Source organism: Leptonotus elevatus, chromosome 1 (genome assembly GCF_054856555.1).
Source record: "Leptonotus elevatus isolate MCC_2025b chromosome 1, RoL_Lele_1.0, whole genome shotgun sequence".
Classification (NCBI taxonomy): domain Eukaryota; kingdom Metazoa; phylum Chordata; class Actinopteri; order Syngnathiformes; family Syngnathidae; genus Leptonotus; species Leptonotus elevatus.
Genome location: NC_141239.1, coordinates 45,305,424 through 45,324,022, shown reverse-complemented (window position 1 = coordinate 45,324,022; position 18,599 = coordinate 45,305,424). Strand labels below are relative to the sequence as shown.

At 38.8% G+C, this 18,599-nt stretch overlaps 1 protein-coding gene across 1 annotated transcript; it reads left to right on the top strand.

Moving 5' to 3' along the window:
• Nucleotides 1-2,158: 2,158 nt before the first annotated feature.
• LOC147182446 (uncharacterized) lies at nt 2,159-10,732 on the top strand. Its single transcript, XM_086086733.1, has 23 exons — nt 2,159-2,219; nt 2,723-2,761; nt 2,836-3,204; nt 3,287-3,418; nt 3,540-3,686; nt 3,784-3,909; nt 4,391-4,534; nt 4,774-4,920; nt 5,002-5,148; nt 5,230-5,267; nt 5,359-5,439; nt 5,801-5,830; nt 5,920-6,082; nt 6,169-6,282; nt 6,386-6,561; nt 6,661-6,852; nt 6,933-7,136; nt 8,144-8,385; nt 8,458-8,524; nt 8,638-8,729; nt 8,942-9,101; nt 9,266-9,328; nt 10,611-10,732. The coding sequence occupies exons 1-23, from the start codon at nt 2,189-2,191 to the stop codon at nt 10,677-10,679; spliced, it is 2,973 nt and encodes a 990-aa protein (XP_085942859.1). The 5' UTR covers nt 2,159-2,188; the 3' UTR covers nt 10,680-10,732.
• Nucleotides 10,733-18,599: the final 7,867 nt, after the last annotated feature.

Sequence of the window (18,599 nt, the reverse complement as noted above, 5' to 3'; positions counted from 1 at the left end):
GGAAGTGGGTGTGTGACGCTGGCAAATAATGCCAAGTCCAAGTCAATGAATAAGTGCTTGACTTACCTAAGAGTTCTGCTTTCTTCATCACAGAGGTTTTGGACGATGGCTATATTCGGTTTTGGGCCCAAAACTGTCTTTCTCACAGTCAGGTCTGTCTGACATGTGCTACTTGTGGTTTGCTGGTCTTCTTGAAATGACACCCGGAGTCCTTTTTTTTTCACTGGCGGGCTTTCACACACTTCTACCACGTCCTGGTGAGAGGTGGCGATGCTTTGCTGTTGAGGGCTCTGTTTTTCAGGAAAGACACTGCATCTCTTTTGAAATCAAGAAACAACGATTAGATCAAATTAGGTGGTACACTGTGACAAAAAAAAAGACATTTTTGAGTAAATGCTATGTGCTTTTTTTGTCAAACTTACCCTGCAAAACGCCCACCACCGAAACTTGTTACACTTGTGTTGTATTCTTGCAGCGCATTCTAATTCTGAGCTGTTAGAACTGGAGGCCAATTAAAGCAAAAGTTGTGTTTTTGTTACAATGGAATTCTATAGATGCATTGGTAAATTAGAACTAAACAGAGTGCAATTATAATTACCTCTGGGTCTCATTTTTGGGACTGATTGTCTTAGAGAGCAAAATACATTTATTGGTTGGTTTCACAATTTTCAGTAACTTTATTTTCCTCAGACAATTAAAACTGGCCTTGATTCTGTTTTGTTGGACTGTTTGACAGCCCAAGAGTCGGTTCCACCATGTGTTACTTTCCTCCTTTGAGGCAGTCGGATCAACTTGGTTGACAATTCTGTTGATCAAGATGAGCATAGTGGTTAATTCTCATCCTGCAAGTTGGTCCCAATTGGAAGAACATTTAAGAGTTAAAGTCTAGTAACTCGGGTCATTCATACCAAAAGGCTTTTCACTGATGTGAACCTGAAATATTTAAGCCCTCATCATGACAACAGCAAGACATAACTGATGTAATTTGATCACCTCTTAGATAATGTCATCCGTTTGTCGTCATATGCCTCCACATGTACAGCAGTCGTGTTCTTCTGTACCATCTTTGTAAATCATGGCCGTTGATGTGCCTATTGGCCATACACGCACATTCACCTAAACGCAAGCAACAGTCGATTCGGCAGTCTTACAAACGTGACTGGGATCCTTTACTGCATTCTAAGAATTACACAATCCCCTCAGTGTCGTAATACCTATTTAGTCATAAATGACATCACATTGTTTGTAAAACATCAGAGCTCTTACATCATTAGCATCAGCAGGAATGATTCATCGTTCGGCTGGAGAAAAAAAAAGTAGTAATAGGAGTAACCTAAATCTAACTAAGGTCAAATTTTCAAAATGGTTGGAAAATTCATTTTATTTTTGTGTGCATGTAGTTTGTGAAATTTGTGCATACAAGATCCCTAGTAATAACTATAACATGTTTTTAACAGTTCCCCTTAATATTAGCATAGCAATGATTACAACTACAGAGATACAATATAGGAGTTGTAAAATAATATTTTCTTATGTAGCAAAATATTAGAAATGACCTTAGTGTAAGGAAATTTAGTTCTACAAGACTGCAAACAGCAGGTGCATGTATTTTTTTTCATAACAAACTCATTGTTAAAAATAATGTATTTTTTTTTTTTTTTTTTAACAATGTCAGTCCAAATTGAACATTTTATTTTGTGTTTTATTTGGAGTGCACATTTGTGTTAAACACCGGCATGTAAAGGTTTCCTGTTGACAAACAATTCTTTTCAAGAACCTTTCCTAAGTGTGAAGATTAAGAATCATCCATTTTGTATACTGCTTGTCCTCACCGGGCTCATGGTTGAGCTGGAGCCTATCCTAGCTGACTTTGGGTGTATCAACTAGCTTCCGCCAGCTATTTGTGTCTTGTTCAGGTGTTGTATTGCTGCCGTAATTGCATCCCTGCTTCCCTACACTTGGGTCTTCTACCTTTTTCTACCGTCACCACAAAAACCCTCAATCGTGACAAACATGTTACCCAATCCCGCTCCTCAAGTCTTGCCTTTATCTTCACTGTCTTGAATTGCAACCGGACACATTTGCATTGGTTTTTGCATCAGGACAAGACAGAGAACACGGCTGTTGGCTGCTTTGCAAACCTGTCTTGCGCTTTTGAGTTGCAGAGCTTTACAGGTGTCACTTCATCATGAATTGCTGCGCTTTAATGCTTTTCCTGGGTGAGTTCATTGCATGATTATACAGTATATTATTTTAGGGCAATTCTCAATGTATGGCGTTACAAAATGACCTGCCTCATAGACTTTGTGGGGTTTGTGCCGTGAAAATATGCATTGAGTGCAGGGATGTTAAGAGTTTTTATATTCTCCCCTCTTGTGAGTTTTCTCCGGATACGGGACAACGTGTGTTGAAGAAATTGCGAGAGGTGCGATTTTAAGTGTGTGCCTATATCTGCCCTACGATTGACTGTTGACCAATTCGGGGTGTCACCTTAAGTCATCTAGGGTAGGTTCTGGCTACCTTAGTGAGGATAAGTGGTATAGAAGATGGGTTGATCGAGACACTGATAGTGTAATAATAGATCAGTCTTTGTCTTTTGCCCAAAGCCAGCTGGGACAGGCTCCAGCTCCTCGCAATCCTGCGCAGGATCAAATAAAAATCAACATTCATATGAGTTTGTGTAATTTGTGCCATGAACATAATCTGTTTTTCTTTCTCCAAGGATCATTCTTCGTCATTGGACATTGTGTTTTTCCTCCTGGTAGGTCCAGCAACACTTTGAGTTCCACATGGAGATGACATGCAAATATCATGATTTCTTACGTTCTCACGCAGGTTCTTGTGATAGCTACGTCAACGTTACCGAACCGTCTCGCAATGTAGCCTTTACATCTTATTCATTCAATGGCTACTCACACGATGATGGCCACCTTTCTAGTCAGTGGTCGCGCTTCACTGGGATTGGTGGAGACAGAATCCAAGAAAGTTGCAACTCAGGGCCTCGTGGTGGTTTCCAATACTCTATTCGTTTTCCATTTACATATCCAACTGAGGAATCTGCAACAGCATCATCAGGCACTGCATTTGTTCAAACTACAGGGTGTGATACTCATAGCTTGGTAATGGAGGTGGTACTCTGTCCAAGAAAATTCTACATATATAAACCAGCAAATCACCCAGTGTCCAATTCTGGCTTTATAACCTGTAAGTTAGTCAAAACCATTTACATTATTTACATCGTTACTTAATTTGCTTTGTTTGATTCCTGTCATGTGTTTATTTTTAGACCATACGGTTTGTAGAGAGGATTCTTGTGGGCCACTTTCTCAGTGTAACAGTGAGGGAGGATGCACTTGTGTGACCGGGTATGAATTACTTCCAAGTCATCTGCCCACAAGAGATTCATATGGCTGTACTGGTAAAAACACACATCCCAGCGTGCTTGTTTGGTTCTTCCTTTTTTTTTTTTTTGATGTAGTACAGTGACACACACACACATGACATTCTCATGCCATGCCTTTATATCTTATCTTCTATAGATATAGACGAGTGCACAACAAGTCCAGGCATTTGTGGAAGTAATTCCGATTGCAATAACACAATTGGAGCGTACACTTGTAGTTGTCTGCTTGGATACATTGCAACAAATCCAAGACAACCGCCTGGAGAAGACAATGCGTGCATAGGTACTGTTTGAAAATGTGTTTTATTCACATACAAGGACACCATACCTTACAAGCTGATCAAGACTAGCTTTGCCCCCCCCCCCCCCCCCCCTTCAAGATATTGACGAGTGTCTTGAAGACGTGTGTGGTGATGATGGGACATGTTTGAACGAGGCAGGAACATATCAATGTCAATGCAATGATGGTTACCAGAACATAAGAAACGCCACTCCTATCTGCCAAGGTATATTATTATTATTACTATTATTATTGTTATTATAATCATTATTATTATTATTATAACTACTATTGTTATTGTTGCTTATCATTATTTGAATGGTGAAGATGAAGGTATTATACAACACAAAACCAATTTAATGCAACTTTATTTGTAGAGAACTTCAAAAACAATTCTGCTCAAGTTTATTGATAAGACTCAGTTCCATATGACAATCACACAGCAAATGTTATAAAAAGAAAAAAAATAATAAAAGTAAAAAATAAAAGACAATTTATACTTCAACAAACAAGACATTGGTGCCAATACATAGAGTTAGTTAACAAAGTTATTGAAACCATCCCTGTAAGGTTGCAGCGTCCGGAACTCTTTCGCACCATGTACATTCATGTTTGAGGAATGATCCATCCATGTTAATTAAGAGTGCTTAAGTGTGACTGTGCACTTTTTCTTCACTTTTTTTTTGGCTCACCTGTTTCATTGTCAGATATCGATGAATGCTTGGATTCCTTGCTCTGTGGCCCACACTCTGAATGCATCAACACACCCGGCCTTTATACCTGTGTGTGTCAAGTGGGCTTTTCTCCAACTGAACAGGAGCAGCCACCCAGTGACAAAAACAACTGTCTTGGTAAACCTCCACTTTGTGAAAAAAAAATCCACTTAGTAAGTAAAATTAGTCATTCATATTTCCAGGCAAGGTAGATTATATTAGATGGAGAGACATAAGACAATACAGTTTAAAATGAATGTTTCAAGATCATTTAAATTGAGTCTGTTTGGGGACTTGTCTTCCTTTGATATGCGGACTCAAGCGTGATATTCATTTTGTCGAAATTAATCTCCTTTTTTGCAATTGGTGCTTGGCAGATATTGACGAGTGCAATGAAGATGCCACAATCTGTGGTCCTGATTCCAACTGCTCAAACTCAGTGGGCTCATATGTTTGCGCCTGTTTCCATGGTTACTGGCTAATCAACCCGGAAGTGATTGCCAGCATTGCCAACCCTTGCACAGGTGTGTGTGTGTGCTACTTTTCAAACATATTGACATTTGATAAGCTCGTAACATTTTTTTTTTTTATGTTTCTTTGTATAGATATAGATGAGTGCAAAGAGGTGCCTGATATATGTGGTTTTCAAACTGTATGTACTAATGCACCCGGGACATTCCATTGTTCCTGTCCAGATGGGTTTTACCCTTCAACTGGGATTTTATGGATTGTTGGGGTCTCCTTTTGTAAAAGTAAGCCTAGAACTACACAAAAATGTCATCACGAGACATATTTTATCCTAAAGACTGGTGATTTCTATGATCCTTCCACAGGTCTAAAGGATATTCTCAATGAGATAACACCTCCAGTGGTAAGTGAAGTTAAGGATGGAAAATATTCATATTCAGTCGTATATTTTGTAAAAGTCTGTGATTTACAAGGCAGGGTTGCATTTGTTGCAGGGCCTGACAAAAGAGAGAATGTTTCTCGACAACATGGACCAACAACTTCTAAACAACACAAATATCATTTTACCAGTACCAGTCAGTGAAGCTTAAATGCTTTTTCTATTGTGCCTTTAAAATACAGCACATTTGATGTATTGTGATCTCTATTTTGATATTGCTATGAAATGTTCTTTGGTGTATGAAACTTGGTGACATCATACATATTTTCACTAAATTTTCACGACAATTAACGTATTATTTGTAATCAAATTCGCCATTTATCAGATAACTTCATCGTATTTGTGGTGTTCAATTCTTTGAGCCTAAAACTTTGAACCCAAATTAAGTGGAACATTCACTTTACGCACCATAGAACTATTTATATGATTTAAATATGAACTGCGATGGTGTGTTTTTGACTCATATACCCTCTCAGTTTTTGCTATGCTCTCCGCAGACAGTGGCAAACAGCTTTTCAGCATCAATGGTATAAGTTCCACAATTAAACATACATGCGTCATTCATTTGCTGGAACTTGACACTTTACAACTGGCTGTTGCATTAAACGTGCTAAAGGAGGTGTCGGGTGTTGGACCACGGGCCAAGACAGTCAAGGTGGGCAGTGACGGCGACGGAGAGACTGGAAGTAAGATCCTCGCCATCTCAGACCGCCTCGTGAGCGCCATGGTGTCGCCAGGCCAGAATGAAACCAAGACGACCATGAACAGTTCAACCGTGGGTAAGAAATGTTTACATTCTTATATACTGCACATATGCGGTAGTTACTTTATGGAACTAAGATATTTTGAACCTTATGTGTGCTAGTGTTAACCCTCGAAATGATTGGGCCTGGGGGCAGTGACGAAAGTGGCTCTCATCTCTTAGTAAATGGAAACATGATGGACATTAACCTTGAAAATGTGGCAAAAAACAACAACGGTGAGATTGGACAGAATATGGCTGCCGATGTTGCAAAGTGTTTGTTCTTCATCAAGGAAATAATCGACTTCAGTTTCACCTGTTTCCTTGTGGACGTCACCAGGTTCAGCTGCAGTGGTCTTTATGGCCCTAAGTGGTATGGACATTCTTCTCAGTCCTCGTTATTTTGAATCCGAGAACAGGACGGAGATGTACTCGGATGTTATCACGGCAGTCTTACCCTCAGCGAACAACACGCACCTCACCGAGCCTGTCAACTTCACCATTCAACACAAGAGGGTTCTATATCTCATTTGGAAACACTTCTCATATTACACTGTACATTATCCAATGTTGGCTAACGTTTGGTACGCTGCATGGTGATTCTCGTTTCATCAGGTATTACCTGAATCTGGTTTGGTGACTTGTGTTTACTGGGAGGACAAAACAAAAGAGATAGGAATGGAGGAAGCAACAGAGACAATGAGATGGTCAGTCGACGGATGCTGGGTTGCATACTCAAATGAAAACTTCACAGTGTGTAGCTGCTCTCATCTATCAACATTTGCCCTCATTCTACAGATTGCCGAGGTATTCTCATTTACTATTTATGAAAGATTAGTAGCAAATTTCTAATTTTGCTCGTTCTGACAGGGTGTTCTTCCTCTCAGCCTCCACCAGAGGATTCTTTTTTAGAGTGGCTGAACCGGATGTGTGTCATAGTCGGACTCTTCTTCTTTGCTTTGGCGATCCTCACCTTTCTACTGTGTAGCTGGAACCCCAAAATCAACAACACGGCGCGTCTTCACCTGTGTCTCAACTTGTCCTTGTCCCATCTCCTGCTGTTGTGGAATGACAGTTATATTGAACATGAGGTACACCCAGGGCTGGGCTGGACTGGCCATCTGGCATACAGGGCAAATGCCCGGTGGGGCGGCCTCTTTTGGGGCCTATGCAGCGCTTTTTAATTATTATTTTACCCCCAAGAGACTGGCCCGCAATTTAGAGGGAACAGTTTGTTAATCCAGTTTGAATATAGATATCAAACTGAACCATCATCAATAAACATCAGTGGCAGAACTACATGTTAAGCAAGAGTCGGGCTGGGCCGGTGGCCTAAGTCAAAATGCCAGGGCCGAATTGTTTGTGCTAGTCCAGCTCTGGGAACACCCAAAGCCAGACCTGTGTAGCACGTGCAGTAGACATAGCCATATGCAGAAAAAAGGCATGTCATACAGGATTTTTGGTTGATTACTGATCAATGATTGAGTTTAAAAACAAAACAATAATCAAACTGAAAATATAGCTGTGAATCTATTCCAAAAATAAATAATTTACTCTACGTCATGTTAAATGAGCGTCAGCACCTGTCCCTCTCATTACCTGCCCACCCAATTTGTTGTTGTTGTTACTTTTACTTTTGTTTGGAATAATGGCCAAAAATTCAACTTTAATGTAATTGTAACAACAAAACACTTAATCAAGGTTTCTTGTTTGATATATATCGTCACCTCTTAAAATAATTGCCTAATTGCAAAACTTTTTTTTTGTCTAAATCATCTCCTCATAAAAAAGTTTCAATGTTTCCTGAAAAATCTGAAAAAAAAATGAAGAAGGTGTCAATATGAAATAAAAAAGACATTTGAACAGGGGTTTGTATACTTTTTAGATGATCCACTACAGGACTTTAGTCGTCACGTGTGGACCAGAGGTTAAAAACGTGTTTGTCTTTTTGTGCCCTGGGACATACTAGTGATCAGTACAGGCCAGAGTCTACTCTTGCCTTTTGCCCAAAGTCAGCTGACAGAACAAAGAGAAGGTTTGGCGGGTTATCAACAATGTTTAAGTACTTTCCTGATGGACATCCTTGATGTCTCCACAGCTGGCCTGCACCATCATAGCGGGGCTCCTCCACTTCTTAGTAGTTGCCAGCTTTGTGTGGATGCTGCTGGAGGCCTTGCAGCTTCACCTACTGGTCCTAAAGCTCTCCAGGGTGCAGGTGATCCATAGAGATGGACTTCCCAGGCTCCTGCTCTACTTGATTGGCTATGGTGTTCCGTTCGTGGTTGTGGGCGTTTCTGCACTGGTGTACTCTGATGGATATGGAGCCACAATTTCAAACGAGTGAGTTGCATGACAAACAAAATACAGACGTGTGTGTTTATTCATGAGAGAAGATGTTGGGGTGGATTTCAGTTGCTGGCTTTCGCAAAAGCGTAACTTCAACTGGGCTGTCTCAGGACCAGTCATTACTGTCCTTGCAGTGAGTATGAAGTAGACTCTGGATTACGACATTCAATTATTGCTTGAGATATTTTTCTTTGAGATATAACTGGTCTGATTCCAAACTCACTGTGCTTATGCTTCTTCCATCAGTTTAACGTCATCTTGTTCTGTGCTACTTTATGGAGTTTGAGGCCTACCTTGGCCGACATGAGAAGCGATGTCTCTCAATCCATAGACACAAGGTGATTACTCTATGTGTACTGTATAATCATGTGTAAAATAATAATAATAATAATAATACATACAAAAAAATGTTTTTAGTCATGTAGACTAATAAATAATAAATAAGTAAAGTGTTTGCCATTTGCAGCACATCATAGCATACATCCATTTCCCCACAATAAAAATGTCATTGGCACTCAGTATTTTTCTGTTTTTAAATACCTCTTTGCAGATTGATTGTTTTTAAAATTGTGACCCAGTTTGTCATATTGGGCTGTACATGGATAATTGGACTATACCAGAACAACCTGTTCTTCCACGTCCTCTTTATACTTCTCAACTCTCAGCAGGGAACTTTCCTCTACATTGTCCACTGTGTGCTCAACAAAGAGGTTAGACCCAACTGATTACAAGTAGTACACCATGCGATGTGGCCATTGGCCATATAACCATGTTACTTGCACCAAAGTTTTAAAAATACTTGACAAATAAAAAGGTTTACAAAATATATGGAGTATTACAAATGACTGATTCCATTTCATTTGTATTTTATTAGGTTAGGGAGGAGTACAGGAAATGGTTGACGTGTTCATTCAACAAAAAAGAAGACGGTTCTGTGGTCAGTATATTGTATTTGTTTTTCTTGTCTCCTGCTTTGTGTAACATTCACATACGAATACTCAATTCATGCATATTTCTTGCTGTACTATAGTTATAAACAACCACCTATAATATTGCATAAACTTGAATAGTGTTGACATTTTTGAGATTTTGGATACATTATTAGCGTTAGTCATATTGCAACGTTAAATATTTTACTCAAAATAAGGGAACCACTGTATTATAATAAGTGACAACTACTCATCCTACAAAGATACCTAACAGTCACATTAGCAAATTGCAGAGTAATCCTGACATCTTGAGGCATTTTGTAGGTATCATTTAGATGAAAAAAAAATGTGTACTGTAGGGTTAGCATTTTATATTGCATATACAAACCCAATTCCCCAAAAGTTGGGACACTATACAAATTGTAAATAAAAACTGAATACAATTATGTGGAAGTGCCAATTTTTTATATTCAGAATAGAACATAGAGAACAGGTCAAAAGTTTAAACTGAGAACATTTATCATTTTAAGGGAAAAATATGTTGATTATAAATTTTAATGGCGTCAACAAATCTAAAAAAAAGTTAGGACAAGGCCATTTTCACCACTGTGAGGCATCCCCTCTTCTTCTTACAACAATCTCATTAGTGGTAACTGGTCTTCCAGATGTTTTTCTTATAAGTGCAATTGACTTAGCCTTTTATTGCTACCTGTCCCAACTTTTTTTTAGATTTGTTGGCACCATGAAATTTACAATCAACATATTTTTCTCTTAAAATGATAAATTTTCTCAGTTTAAACTTTTGACCTGTCATCTATGTTCTATTCTGAACAACATATAGAAAATTGGCATTCAGTTTTTATTCACAATTTGTATAGTGTCCCAACTTTTTGGGAATTGGATTTGTATTATGTTATTGTTGTCAAGTTTTTTGTTATATGGTTATGATTATAATGAGATTTTTTATCTAAGCCATTACTGATACTCGTCTATGGTGGCACCACAAAAGACATGAAACATGCCAAAGAAAAAGTTTGTGGGATTAATCTTTTAGATTCTCACTGAGCTCTACTCTGACTTTTGAGGAACTTATTTTTGTACTCCTTTAGTCGCGTTAAACTTTAGATGGTTCTCCTTATTTATGAATGCAGACGTTTTGATATATCCATCCAGATGTCATTAGATTATGAGGTGTGCTTAATATTGTGATTGATACAGTATACAGCTGTTTTGCTATATCATAATCGGAAGGTGCATTTAAAATGAATATGAATCTTGTTCTTTCAACAGAATGATGCACATTCAGTGTCTGAGGACTTAGACAAAGCTGAGGAAGAAATTCGCAGTGTAAAAAACTGAAGAAATCAATTATTATAAGAAAGCACTATATAACTGTATAAACTAGACTTGGCTTGACTTAAAACCTCATCCACTGGGAAGTTGGAACCATTACTCATTTGATTACTTTGGCTGTGATGTACATACATCATTATGTATTTGTGTATCCATTATTGTATCCAATAAAACATTCCAACAACTAATTGTGTTTACTTTCCACACTGTGTAAATGCCCCCCCCCCCCCACAGCAAATAATTGTGTGCTACAGCTAAACAGTTTTATCTTTCTAAACATGTCACGTCAAGTCATTAAATGTGAGAAAGCACATGAAGGGCTTGTCCCCTTTTGCATGATTTGTTTACAGTAGGTTTGGGCCTCAAACAAACACAACAGTGTGCCTGTCTAATAGAAGCAAAGGCTTCACAATGCAAAATATTCATGCCTCTGGTGACATTTCCCTTCTCAAGTACGTCTTACTTTACAAGACAAATGGAAAGGACTGACAAAACAAAACACTGTCACACTAAGACTAAATTTGTTTTCCTACAATGGAGCCTGATGCAAAATTGAAAATGAAAATGATGGATTTTGTTGTACTACTTCATTACACTTAAAAAAATAAAATAAAATCATGTATCCATATGTGATCCTGCCCCAAGTAGAGGAGTTCAAGTATCTTGGGGTCAACAGGCAGATCAGTGCAGCGTCTGCAGTGATGCGGACTCTGTATTGGTCCGTTGTGGTGAAGAAGTCCGAGTCAAAAGGCAAAGCTCTCGATTTACCTGTGGTCACGAGTGGGTTGTGACCAAAAGAACAAGATCCCGGATACAAGCGGCCGAAATGAGTTTCCTCCGTAGGGTGTTCGGGCTCTCCCTTAGAGATAGGGTGAGAAGCTCGGTCATCCAGGAGGGAGTAAGGGTCGAGTTGCTACTCCTCCACGTTGAGAGGAGCCAGTTGAGGTGGCTCGGGCATCTGGTTCGGATGCCTCCTGGACGGCTCCCTGGAGAGGTGTTCCGGCCATGTCCCATCGGCGGGAGGCCCCGGGGACGACCCAGGACACGCTGGAGAGACTATGTCTCTCGGCTGGCCTTGGAGCGCCTTGGGATCCCGCCGGAGGAGCTGGTTGAATTGGCTGGGGAGAGGGAAGTCTGGGCTTCCCTGCTAAAGCTGCTGTCCCCACAACCCGACCCCGCATAAGCGGCAGTAAATGGATGGAGGGATGGATATACTGTATATAAATCAAAGTCCACCATCTTGGCATAATAAGTGATAATTTTTGCATAACAATTTTGCATGATTTGATTTAAAAAGTAAAGGAATTATTTTCCATCAGAATGCATTTGGAAATTACCCCAAATATATATATTTTTTAAGTTATGAAAATAATGACCTAACCCAAACTTCCCTCACCTTTGAAATTGCAACAGAATATTAATAGAAATTATCTTTTGTTGTTGTAATTTTATTTTATTTTATTTTTTTGTATTTTTGATATTTGATTGCCTATGCATCACATTAGCATTTGAAAATTGCTTAAAGGTGCATTGTGCCATTTACAAAGGTAATGTTAAAGCTTTTTCTACATCATGCATGCTCCACAAATGAGTACGAAGAGCCCTGACTGTTTTACTCTGACTGCATCTATCAGCGTTTATCTTCCCGTTATAGTCAGGGGTGAAAGTGTAAAATAAAGAACAATTCAGGCAAAAAAATAAAATAAAATAATGGCTACATGATCAAAATGGGCATCTATCTAGGCTGCACCTCCTGTCATAAGGTGAAGCAACTTGATGTCCAAGCAATTTAAAAAAATAGTCAATGTTTACGTTATCTTCAAAGTATATTCCATTTCAATGTGCACAATGTAAAGAGTCATTTGGGCTTATTTTTGTTAATTTATGTTACTTATTTATATCCTTAAAGTTCTAACGTTATGTCCTAAAATTGAGGTTTTGCATTTACATGTGATGGGAATGAGGGAAAATATTATTAGGAGATGGAACATCGGGTTACTGGTGTTTTTGTTAACTGTTATTTTGCACATAATTGAAAAAAATGTATTTTGAATACAAATCAGTTTCTCATGTATGCCTTGTTACAATCATCATGCATGCTCCACAAATGAGTACGAAGAGCCCTGACTGTTTTACTCTGACTGCATCTATCAGCGTTTATCTTCCCGTTATAGTCAGGGGTGAAAGTGTAAAATAAAGAACAATTCAGGCAAAAAAATAAAATAAAATAATGGCTACATGATCAAAATGGGCATCTATCTAGGCTGCACCTCCTGTCATAAGGTGAAGCAACTTGATGTCCAAGCAATTTAAAAAAATAGTCAATGTTTACGTTATCTTCAAAGTATATTCCATTTCAATGTGCACAATGTAAAGAGTCATTTGGGCTTATTTTTGTTAATTTATGTTACTTATTTATATCCTTAAAGTTCTAACGTTATGTCCTAAAATTGAGGTTTTGCATTTACATGTGATGGGAATGAGGGAAAATATTATTAGGAGATGGAACATCGGGTTACTGGTGTTTTTGTTAACTGTTATTTTGCACATAATTGAAAAAAATGTATTTTGAATACAAATCAGTTTCTCATGTATGCCTTGTTACAATCATGTTATTTGGGGTTTTTTTTGTTTGTTTTTAACAATAACAGTAATAAAAATACAACAACAAAATTAGTGGAAGACCTGTTGTGTTTTATGGTGTGTATTGTGTAACTGTACCAAAAGGAGTTCTTTATCATCATTATTATTATTAAACCGTTCTGTTGTTGAGTCCTATGTTGATAATTGTAATTTTGCCAAATAAATAAATAAAGTGATTAAAATGAGCTCATTGCACTAGCAGGTGATAGCAGTGAAAGACTATGACAGGAATTATGAAGAGATCAACCATAATTGGAAATGCTGTAGTGACAAATTATGCATTGTGAAATATTTACACTCAGGATTGAGTTTGCATGATGTGATCCAGTTTATGTTGCATATAATAACCTCTCATTCATTAAACACTTTCTGACTGTTGTGACAGCTTGTGGTGTATATGTCATTCTGTTTGTTTGATCAAGGAATGACGTTTTCATTCTTTCTCACAATTTGATTTTTGTGAATACTGCATTTCAACCCTGTCGTAGTACTTGGAGAAGTTCCTCGTTGAATGTCTCAATCTGAACTGAAAGTAATTACACTTTAGAATTAATTCTCATCATCTCCTAGGCATGCAAAATGTTATAGTGCATTTTTAATTCATCCTAGAATTTAATCGAAAGCTGAATATCCCAAATTTTTTGAGGAGGCGGGCTGCACTTATGGAGGACCAAAACTGCCAAAATTATTAAATATCACTCAATAAATAAAAACGTTCTGCTCTCAAATGTATTTATTTCATGCTGCAGACGCTTTGCCAGTACGAAATGTTATTCAAATAAGAGGGCGGTCCTAAGCGTGTCTTGGGTTGGACCCTGCTGTTGCAAACTACCTTTCATTGGTATAGTGAGCGGCTCGGTGAACAAGGAAGTCTCGCTGGCTTACATGGAGAGCTCCAGCAATGGTCACTACCACCCAAGACACACTTAAAACCGCCCCCTCATTTGAATTAGAAAAAAAAAAAATATATATATATATATCCGTTTTTATTTTCACTTTTAGTCATTTGTTTATTTATTTAGTCATTTATTTATTTTGAATTTTGGCAGTTTTGATCCTCCATATGCACTGACCAAGGCTGATTGGATGATCAATTTCAGGGTGGTGTTGTTTTTACATCGGCTGGGCTCATCAAACTCATACGTTATCAACCTCATTTGAATAAATTACCGAAAACTCTAAGACGCTGTGGAAACACACATTCTAAATTCCCTGTGGAACTTTTACAACCAAGAACTCCTGTTACCAAAACTCAAAGATCCTGGGCTTGTTGGTGGAAAAGCAGCTATTCATTCTGTGTTAAAAATGGGTCTCAAGCGAAAGCAAGCTGGCTTTAAGGCAAATCCCTAAACACAGTCTCACCACACATCCAACAGCAACACTAATGTAATTTGCAGTGGTTACCCTTAGATGTCAGTAAAGAGCTGAAAAACAACAGCCAGTCTGATTTATGAACAGCCTGTGTTTCACATGTTCCCTTTCGTAGCCCTAAAATCCAAACCATAACTCTGCTAGTTTTTACGCACCTGTAACACATTGCTCCCATCATGCAACATAATGGTTCAGCTCACCTCACTATCGATTGTCAATTATAACATCATCATCTCTGACAAGGTATCATTTTTCACAAAGCTCTTATATTCTATCTCATCATTTGATTGTCAAAAACGTGCACAGCGTGGTGTCTGGTGAGAATACATATCGCATATCGCAACGTGGACGACATCCGCAATGGCGCAAGCAGGATGAATTCAAAGATGGTCGTATGCATGAGTGCACAGGGCAACTTTGAAAATATAAATAATGATTATGATGATGGTTATTGATGCATAACATCCATAGGCATCAGCTGGACCATAGTGTGGTGCCCACCTGAGAGCGGATTAAGTCCCATTTGTGTCCAAGTATGTTTATATATGCATGTGAACACAGATTAAATGGCCAGTGTTGGCACGCTAAAGAGCCCATTTACATCAAATTTATTCCAGGTATTAAATGGACACCTACATAATTAATTTTTCCCTTTACAACATTTTCTAGTGTTCAAATGCTTCTTCTTTCCTTGACTCTGTCAAATATGTGTTTAACAAAGTTGATTGTTTTTGTAGTTTGCAGTGGGCAACAAATGCGCTGCATTTTACTGAAAGCTGTGAATGTATTGGATTAACGCAGGGTGAATAGTAGAATAATATCCAATGCTAATGAAGAACCCCTCAGGGTCAAGTGAGAACTGAGACAACATTTTTTTTTTCTCCTGCATTGACCCTTATTAGATAAAATTCCACATTTGCATTTTCTTCAAATGTCACTCTCTTCTTTAGTGGATGCAGAATGATGTAATAGGACCTTAACCGCCTTCAGACTAGCAAAGTTGAACTGTATTTGAGTATTCTCATCCATACTGGACTGCAGCAGACCAGACACGAGAGTGGCTCCAGCTCAAACATTGTCCAGACACATTTTGAAAGTCTCCAAATAAGCGTTCCAGACAATTTGCGTGCCCTGGCTTGACATGAATTCTAAGCTGGTAAGGAGAGAAGAGCACGGTGTTGGTACATCGGAGTCTCAGTCTCTTTGCTTCTCTTCACAATACTACACTCTGTAACCATGGAAACACACTGGCAGCACGAGAGTCGTGAGACCACTCTGCTGAAATGCCTCGTGCTGTAAACAATCCTGCAATCACAAGTGAGCATGCGTGCAGCCCAGTTTGGCAAATTACGAATCTATAGGAAAAGTGCATGAAGAGGAAGCAACAGGGCAGTATGAGCGTGTGCATTATGTTTTGTTTGACTTTAGTTCAGAAACTTACCATACACATATGTAATGGTAGTTTCAAATGTTTATAATAGATATCAGAAATTAACACCCTCAAGGAAAATGACAACATTTTTTCTATGCAGAAATAAAGGATGGAAAAGATCATCTACGCGCCCACTTAAACTATACTACTTTTGTTTTAATCAGAGCATTTAGTATGCTAATTTGTAAATATTCTACTTTAATGGGAGTTGATTAGAGTTATTTAAGTGTTGATCAATGTGTACTGATTGACAGACTTTAGGTTTGTTTTAGTTTTTATTGTATGTCAGAGTGTAACTGCATCATTTTCTTAAAGGGATACTTGAAGATGACATCACCTGTGCTGAGGAAGTAGGCAATGCAAATGCTAGGGATGTTCAATACCACTTTTTCCCCCCAGGCCGATACCAGTATGAGTACTCAACTCTTGAATAGTCACTGATACCGATACCAAGTACTGATACTTCAACTATTTTTGTTACATAAAATTGCCTACACTTAATGGCAATTTTCTATTCTTCTAATCTCTAAATCTGCAATTGGCTGGCAAGCAGTTCAGGGTGTACCCCGCCCCGCCTACTGCCCAAAGCCAGCTGGGATAGGCTCCAGCGCCACCGCGACCCTTGTGAGGACAAGCGGTTAAGAAAATGGATGGATAATCTCTAATTCCTGATTGTAAAACGGCCACAAGAGGGCAGCCGTTACTGGTATCAGATACCGTCTCGAGTACAATCTCTTGAATATGGCCTGGTATTGGCACTCGCCCATCTCTTATAAATACTATAGCTCTTTGCTGAAGCTTCACAGGAAATCAAACTCAGCAGGACAATGTCTGAGCTGTAGTTAATTGGTTGCCCTTGGTTGGTCTTTTCACACTGATAAATGATTTATGACTAGACAGCTGCATGACCAAGACATAACACAGGCCAATATTTGTTTCTCTATGGGGGGGGGGGGGCAGCAGTCTATAGTATATTTGATATGTAATACTCACACATGTCAAATGCACAATAACATTAATTGGTGAACTTAATTGGATTAATTTCTGAATGCACATGTACTGTATAACTGGTCCAGTGTTTCAGTGCTTGCTGTTCTCTAACAAGGAGCTGGTAAAATTCTCAACAGGTGTTTGATCCCCGACTTATGCAAAAATGTTTTGAAATTTCACCTGAAAGCTGAATATCCCTTACTTTTTGTGAGTATTGCTGAATATAATACCATGTACTGTCATGGCCCAACATCAAGACAGTACATCAAATTTTGCATTCAAAGCAGACATCATGGGGGAAAAAAGTGTGGTCAAGTGCCGATGTGTCTGCAGTTGGACTTCCATGCCGTTGTGAAGATGATCGTGAAAGGTTCTCTCTATAGGTTCGATATTTGTGACTGGTGCGGCACGACTCACAGTCTAAATGTGTTCCGAGGCGGGTTAGACTGGATGTTGGTAATTTCACAGCTGTGAGCATGACTGCAAATTTGAAAAAGATGTGAGTATGAACACAGCCGACTCCGTTTGCCGCCAATCAAAGCATTTATCGTTTAATGTTTTTTCTTGCCTCAAGAAAATTTTGAACATTTCCAAAGTGTTTCTTCTTCTTTTAAGAACACAGTTATTGTGTCTGATGAAGTGCTGCGATAACCATAACGAATTACAGAGGATTAAACACTCAAAATACACTAAATGGCTAAAGAGAGACATTGCTGGATGACTCCTTAGGGCATCCAATTCTTGTTTTCGCCTTGTGATAGCCCTCCCAGACTATAGTGACGCAGCGAATGCACTTAGAATCTTGCAGCAAATGCAGCTGGGATTATTAGTGCATGATTTTACAAATTACAAGTGCTGTTTGTCTTCGCTGTTTGGATGGTGCGTACGTCTCTTAGGTTTTATCAACGCGTGGGACGCTTAGGCCAGCAGTAATACATTATCTTTGAGGCGAGAAAAGAAATCACGGCTATTATGTCACAGCTGCATGAGACACACAAAGTCACCCATTGTGTGTGAAACCATTTAGCACCTCATCACACATGACCACACGTCCTCCCAGAAGCCGCAATAGATAACAGCTTTGTCGAGCGCCATGCCAAGACAAGCCATTGTGCTATTGCTTAACACTTGAAGCACTGATAATGAGAAAATATTAATGAGAGTTTCAGTACCGCGTCAGTCTCTGGAGCAAATAGTCTTCTCGTCGAAGAGAAAAAAAGACAGAGATGGAGCGAGGGCGAGGTAATGAGCTGTGCGCACGTGTCTTTGCGCGTGCGCGACGGCTGCTGCGAGCGAGAATGAGTGAGAAATAAGGGAGTGTTAATTGAGTATGATCACACCTTCTGTTTATTCCTTTCCTTTAGTATGGTTAAACAAGCAGATTGAGATTTCCTTATTGTAGATAATTCTAAATTACATGATAAATATGATCTGCTACAAAATCTGTTTCCAACCCCATCTTGTGCCTCTAATTTGTTATACAAGAAACC

Bases quoted from the DNA above. Each gene is read 5' to 3' on its own strand.
- LOC147182446 (XM_086086733.1), top strand. From the start codon at position 2,189: ATGAATTGCTGCGCTTTAATGCTTTTCCTGG. The intron at 5,831-5,919 runs GTATAAGTTCCA...AACGTGCTAAAG, and splicing joins ACAGCTTTTCAGCATCAATG to GAGGTGTCGGGTGTTGGACC. The intron at 6,562-6,660 runs GTTCTATATCTC...TCGTTTCATCAG, and splicing joins TCACCATTCAACACAAGAGG to GTATTACCTGAATCTGGTTT.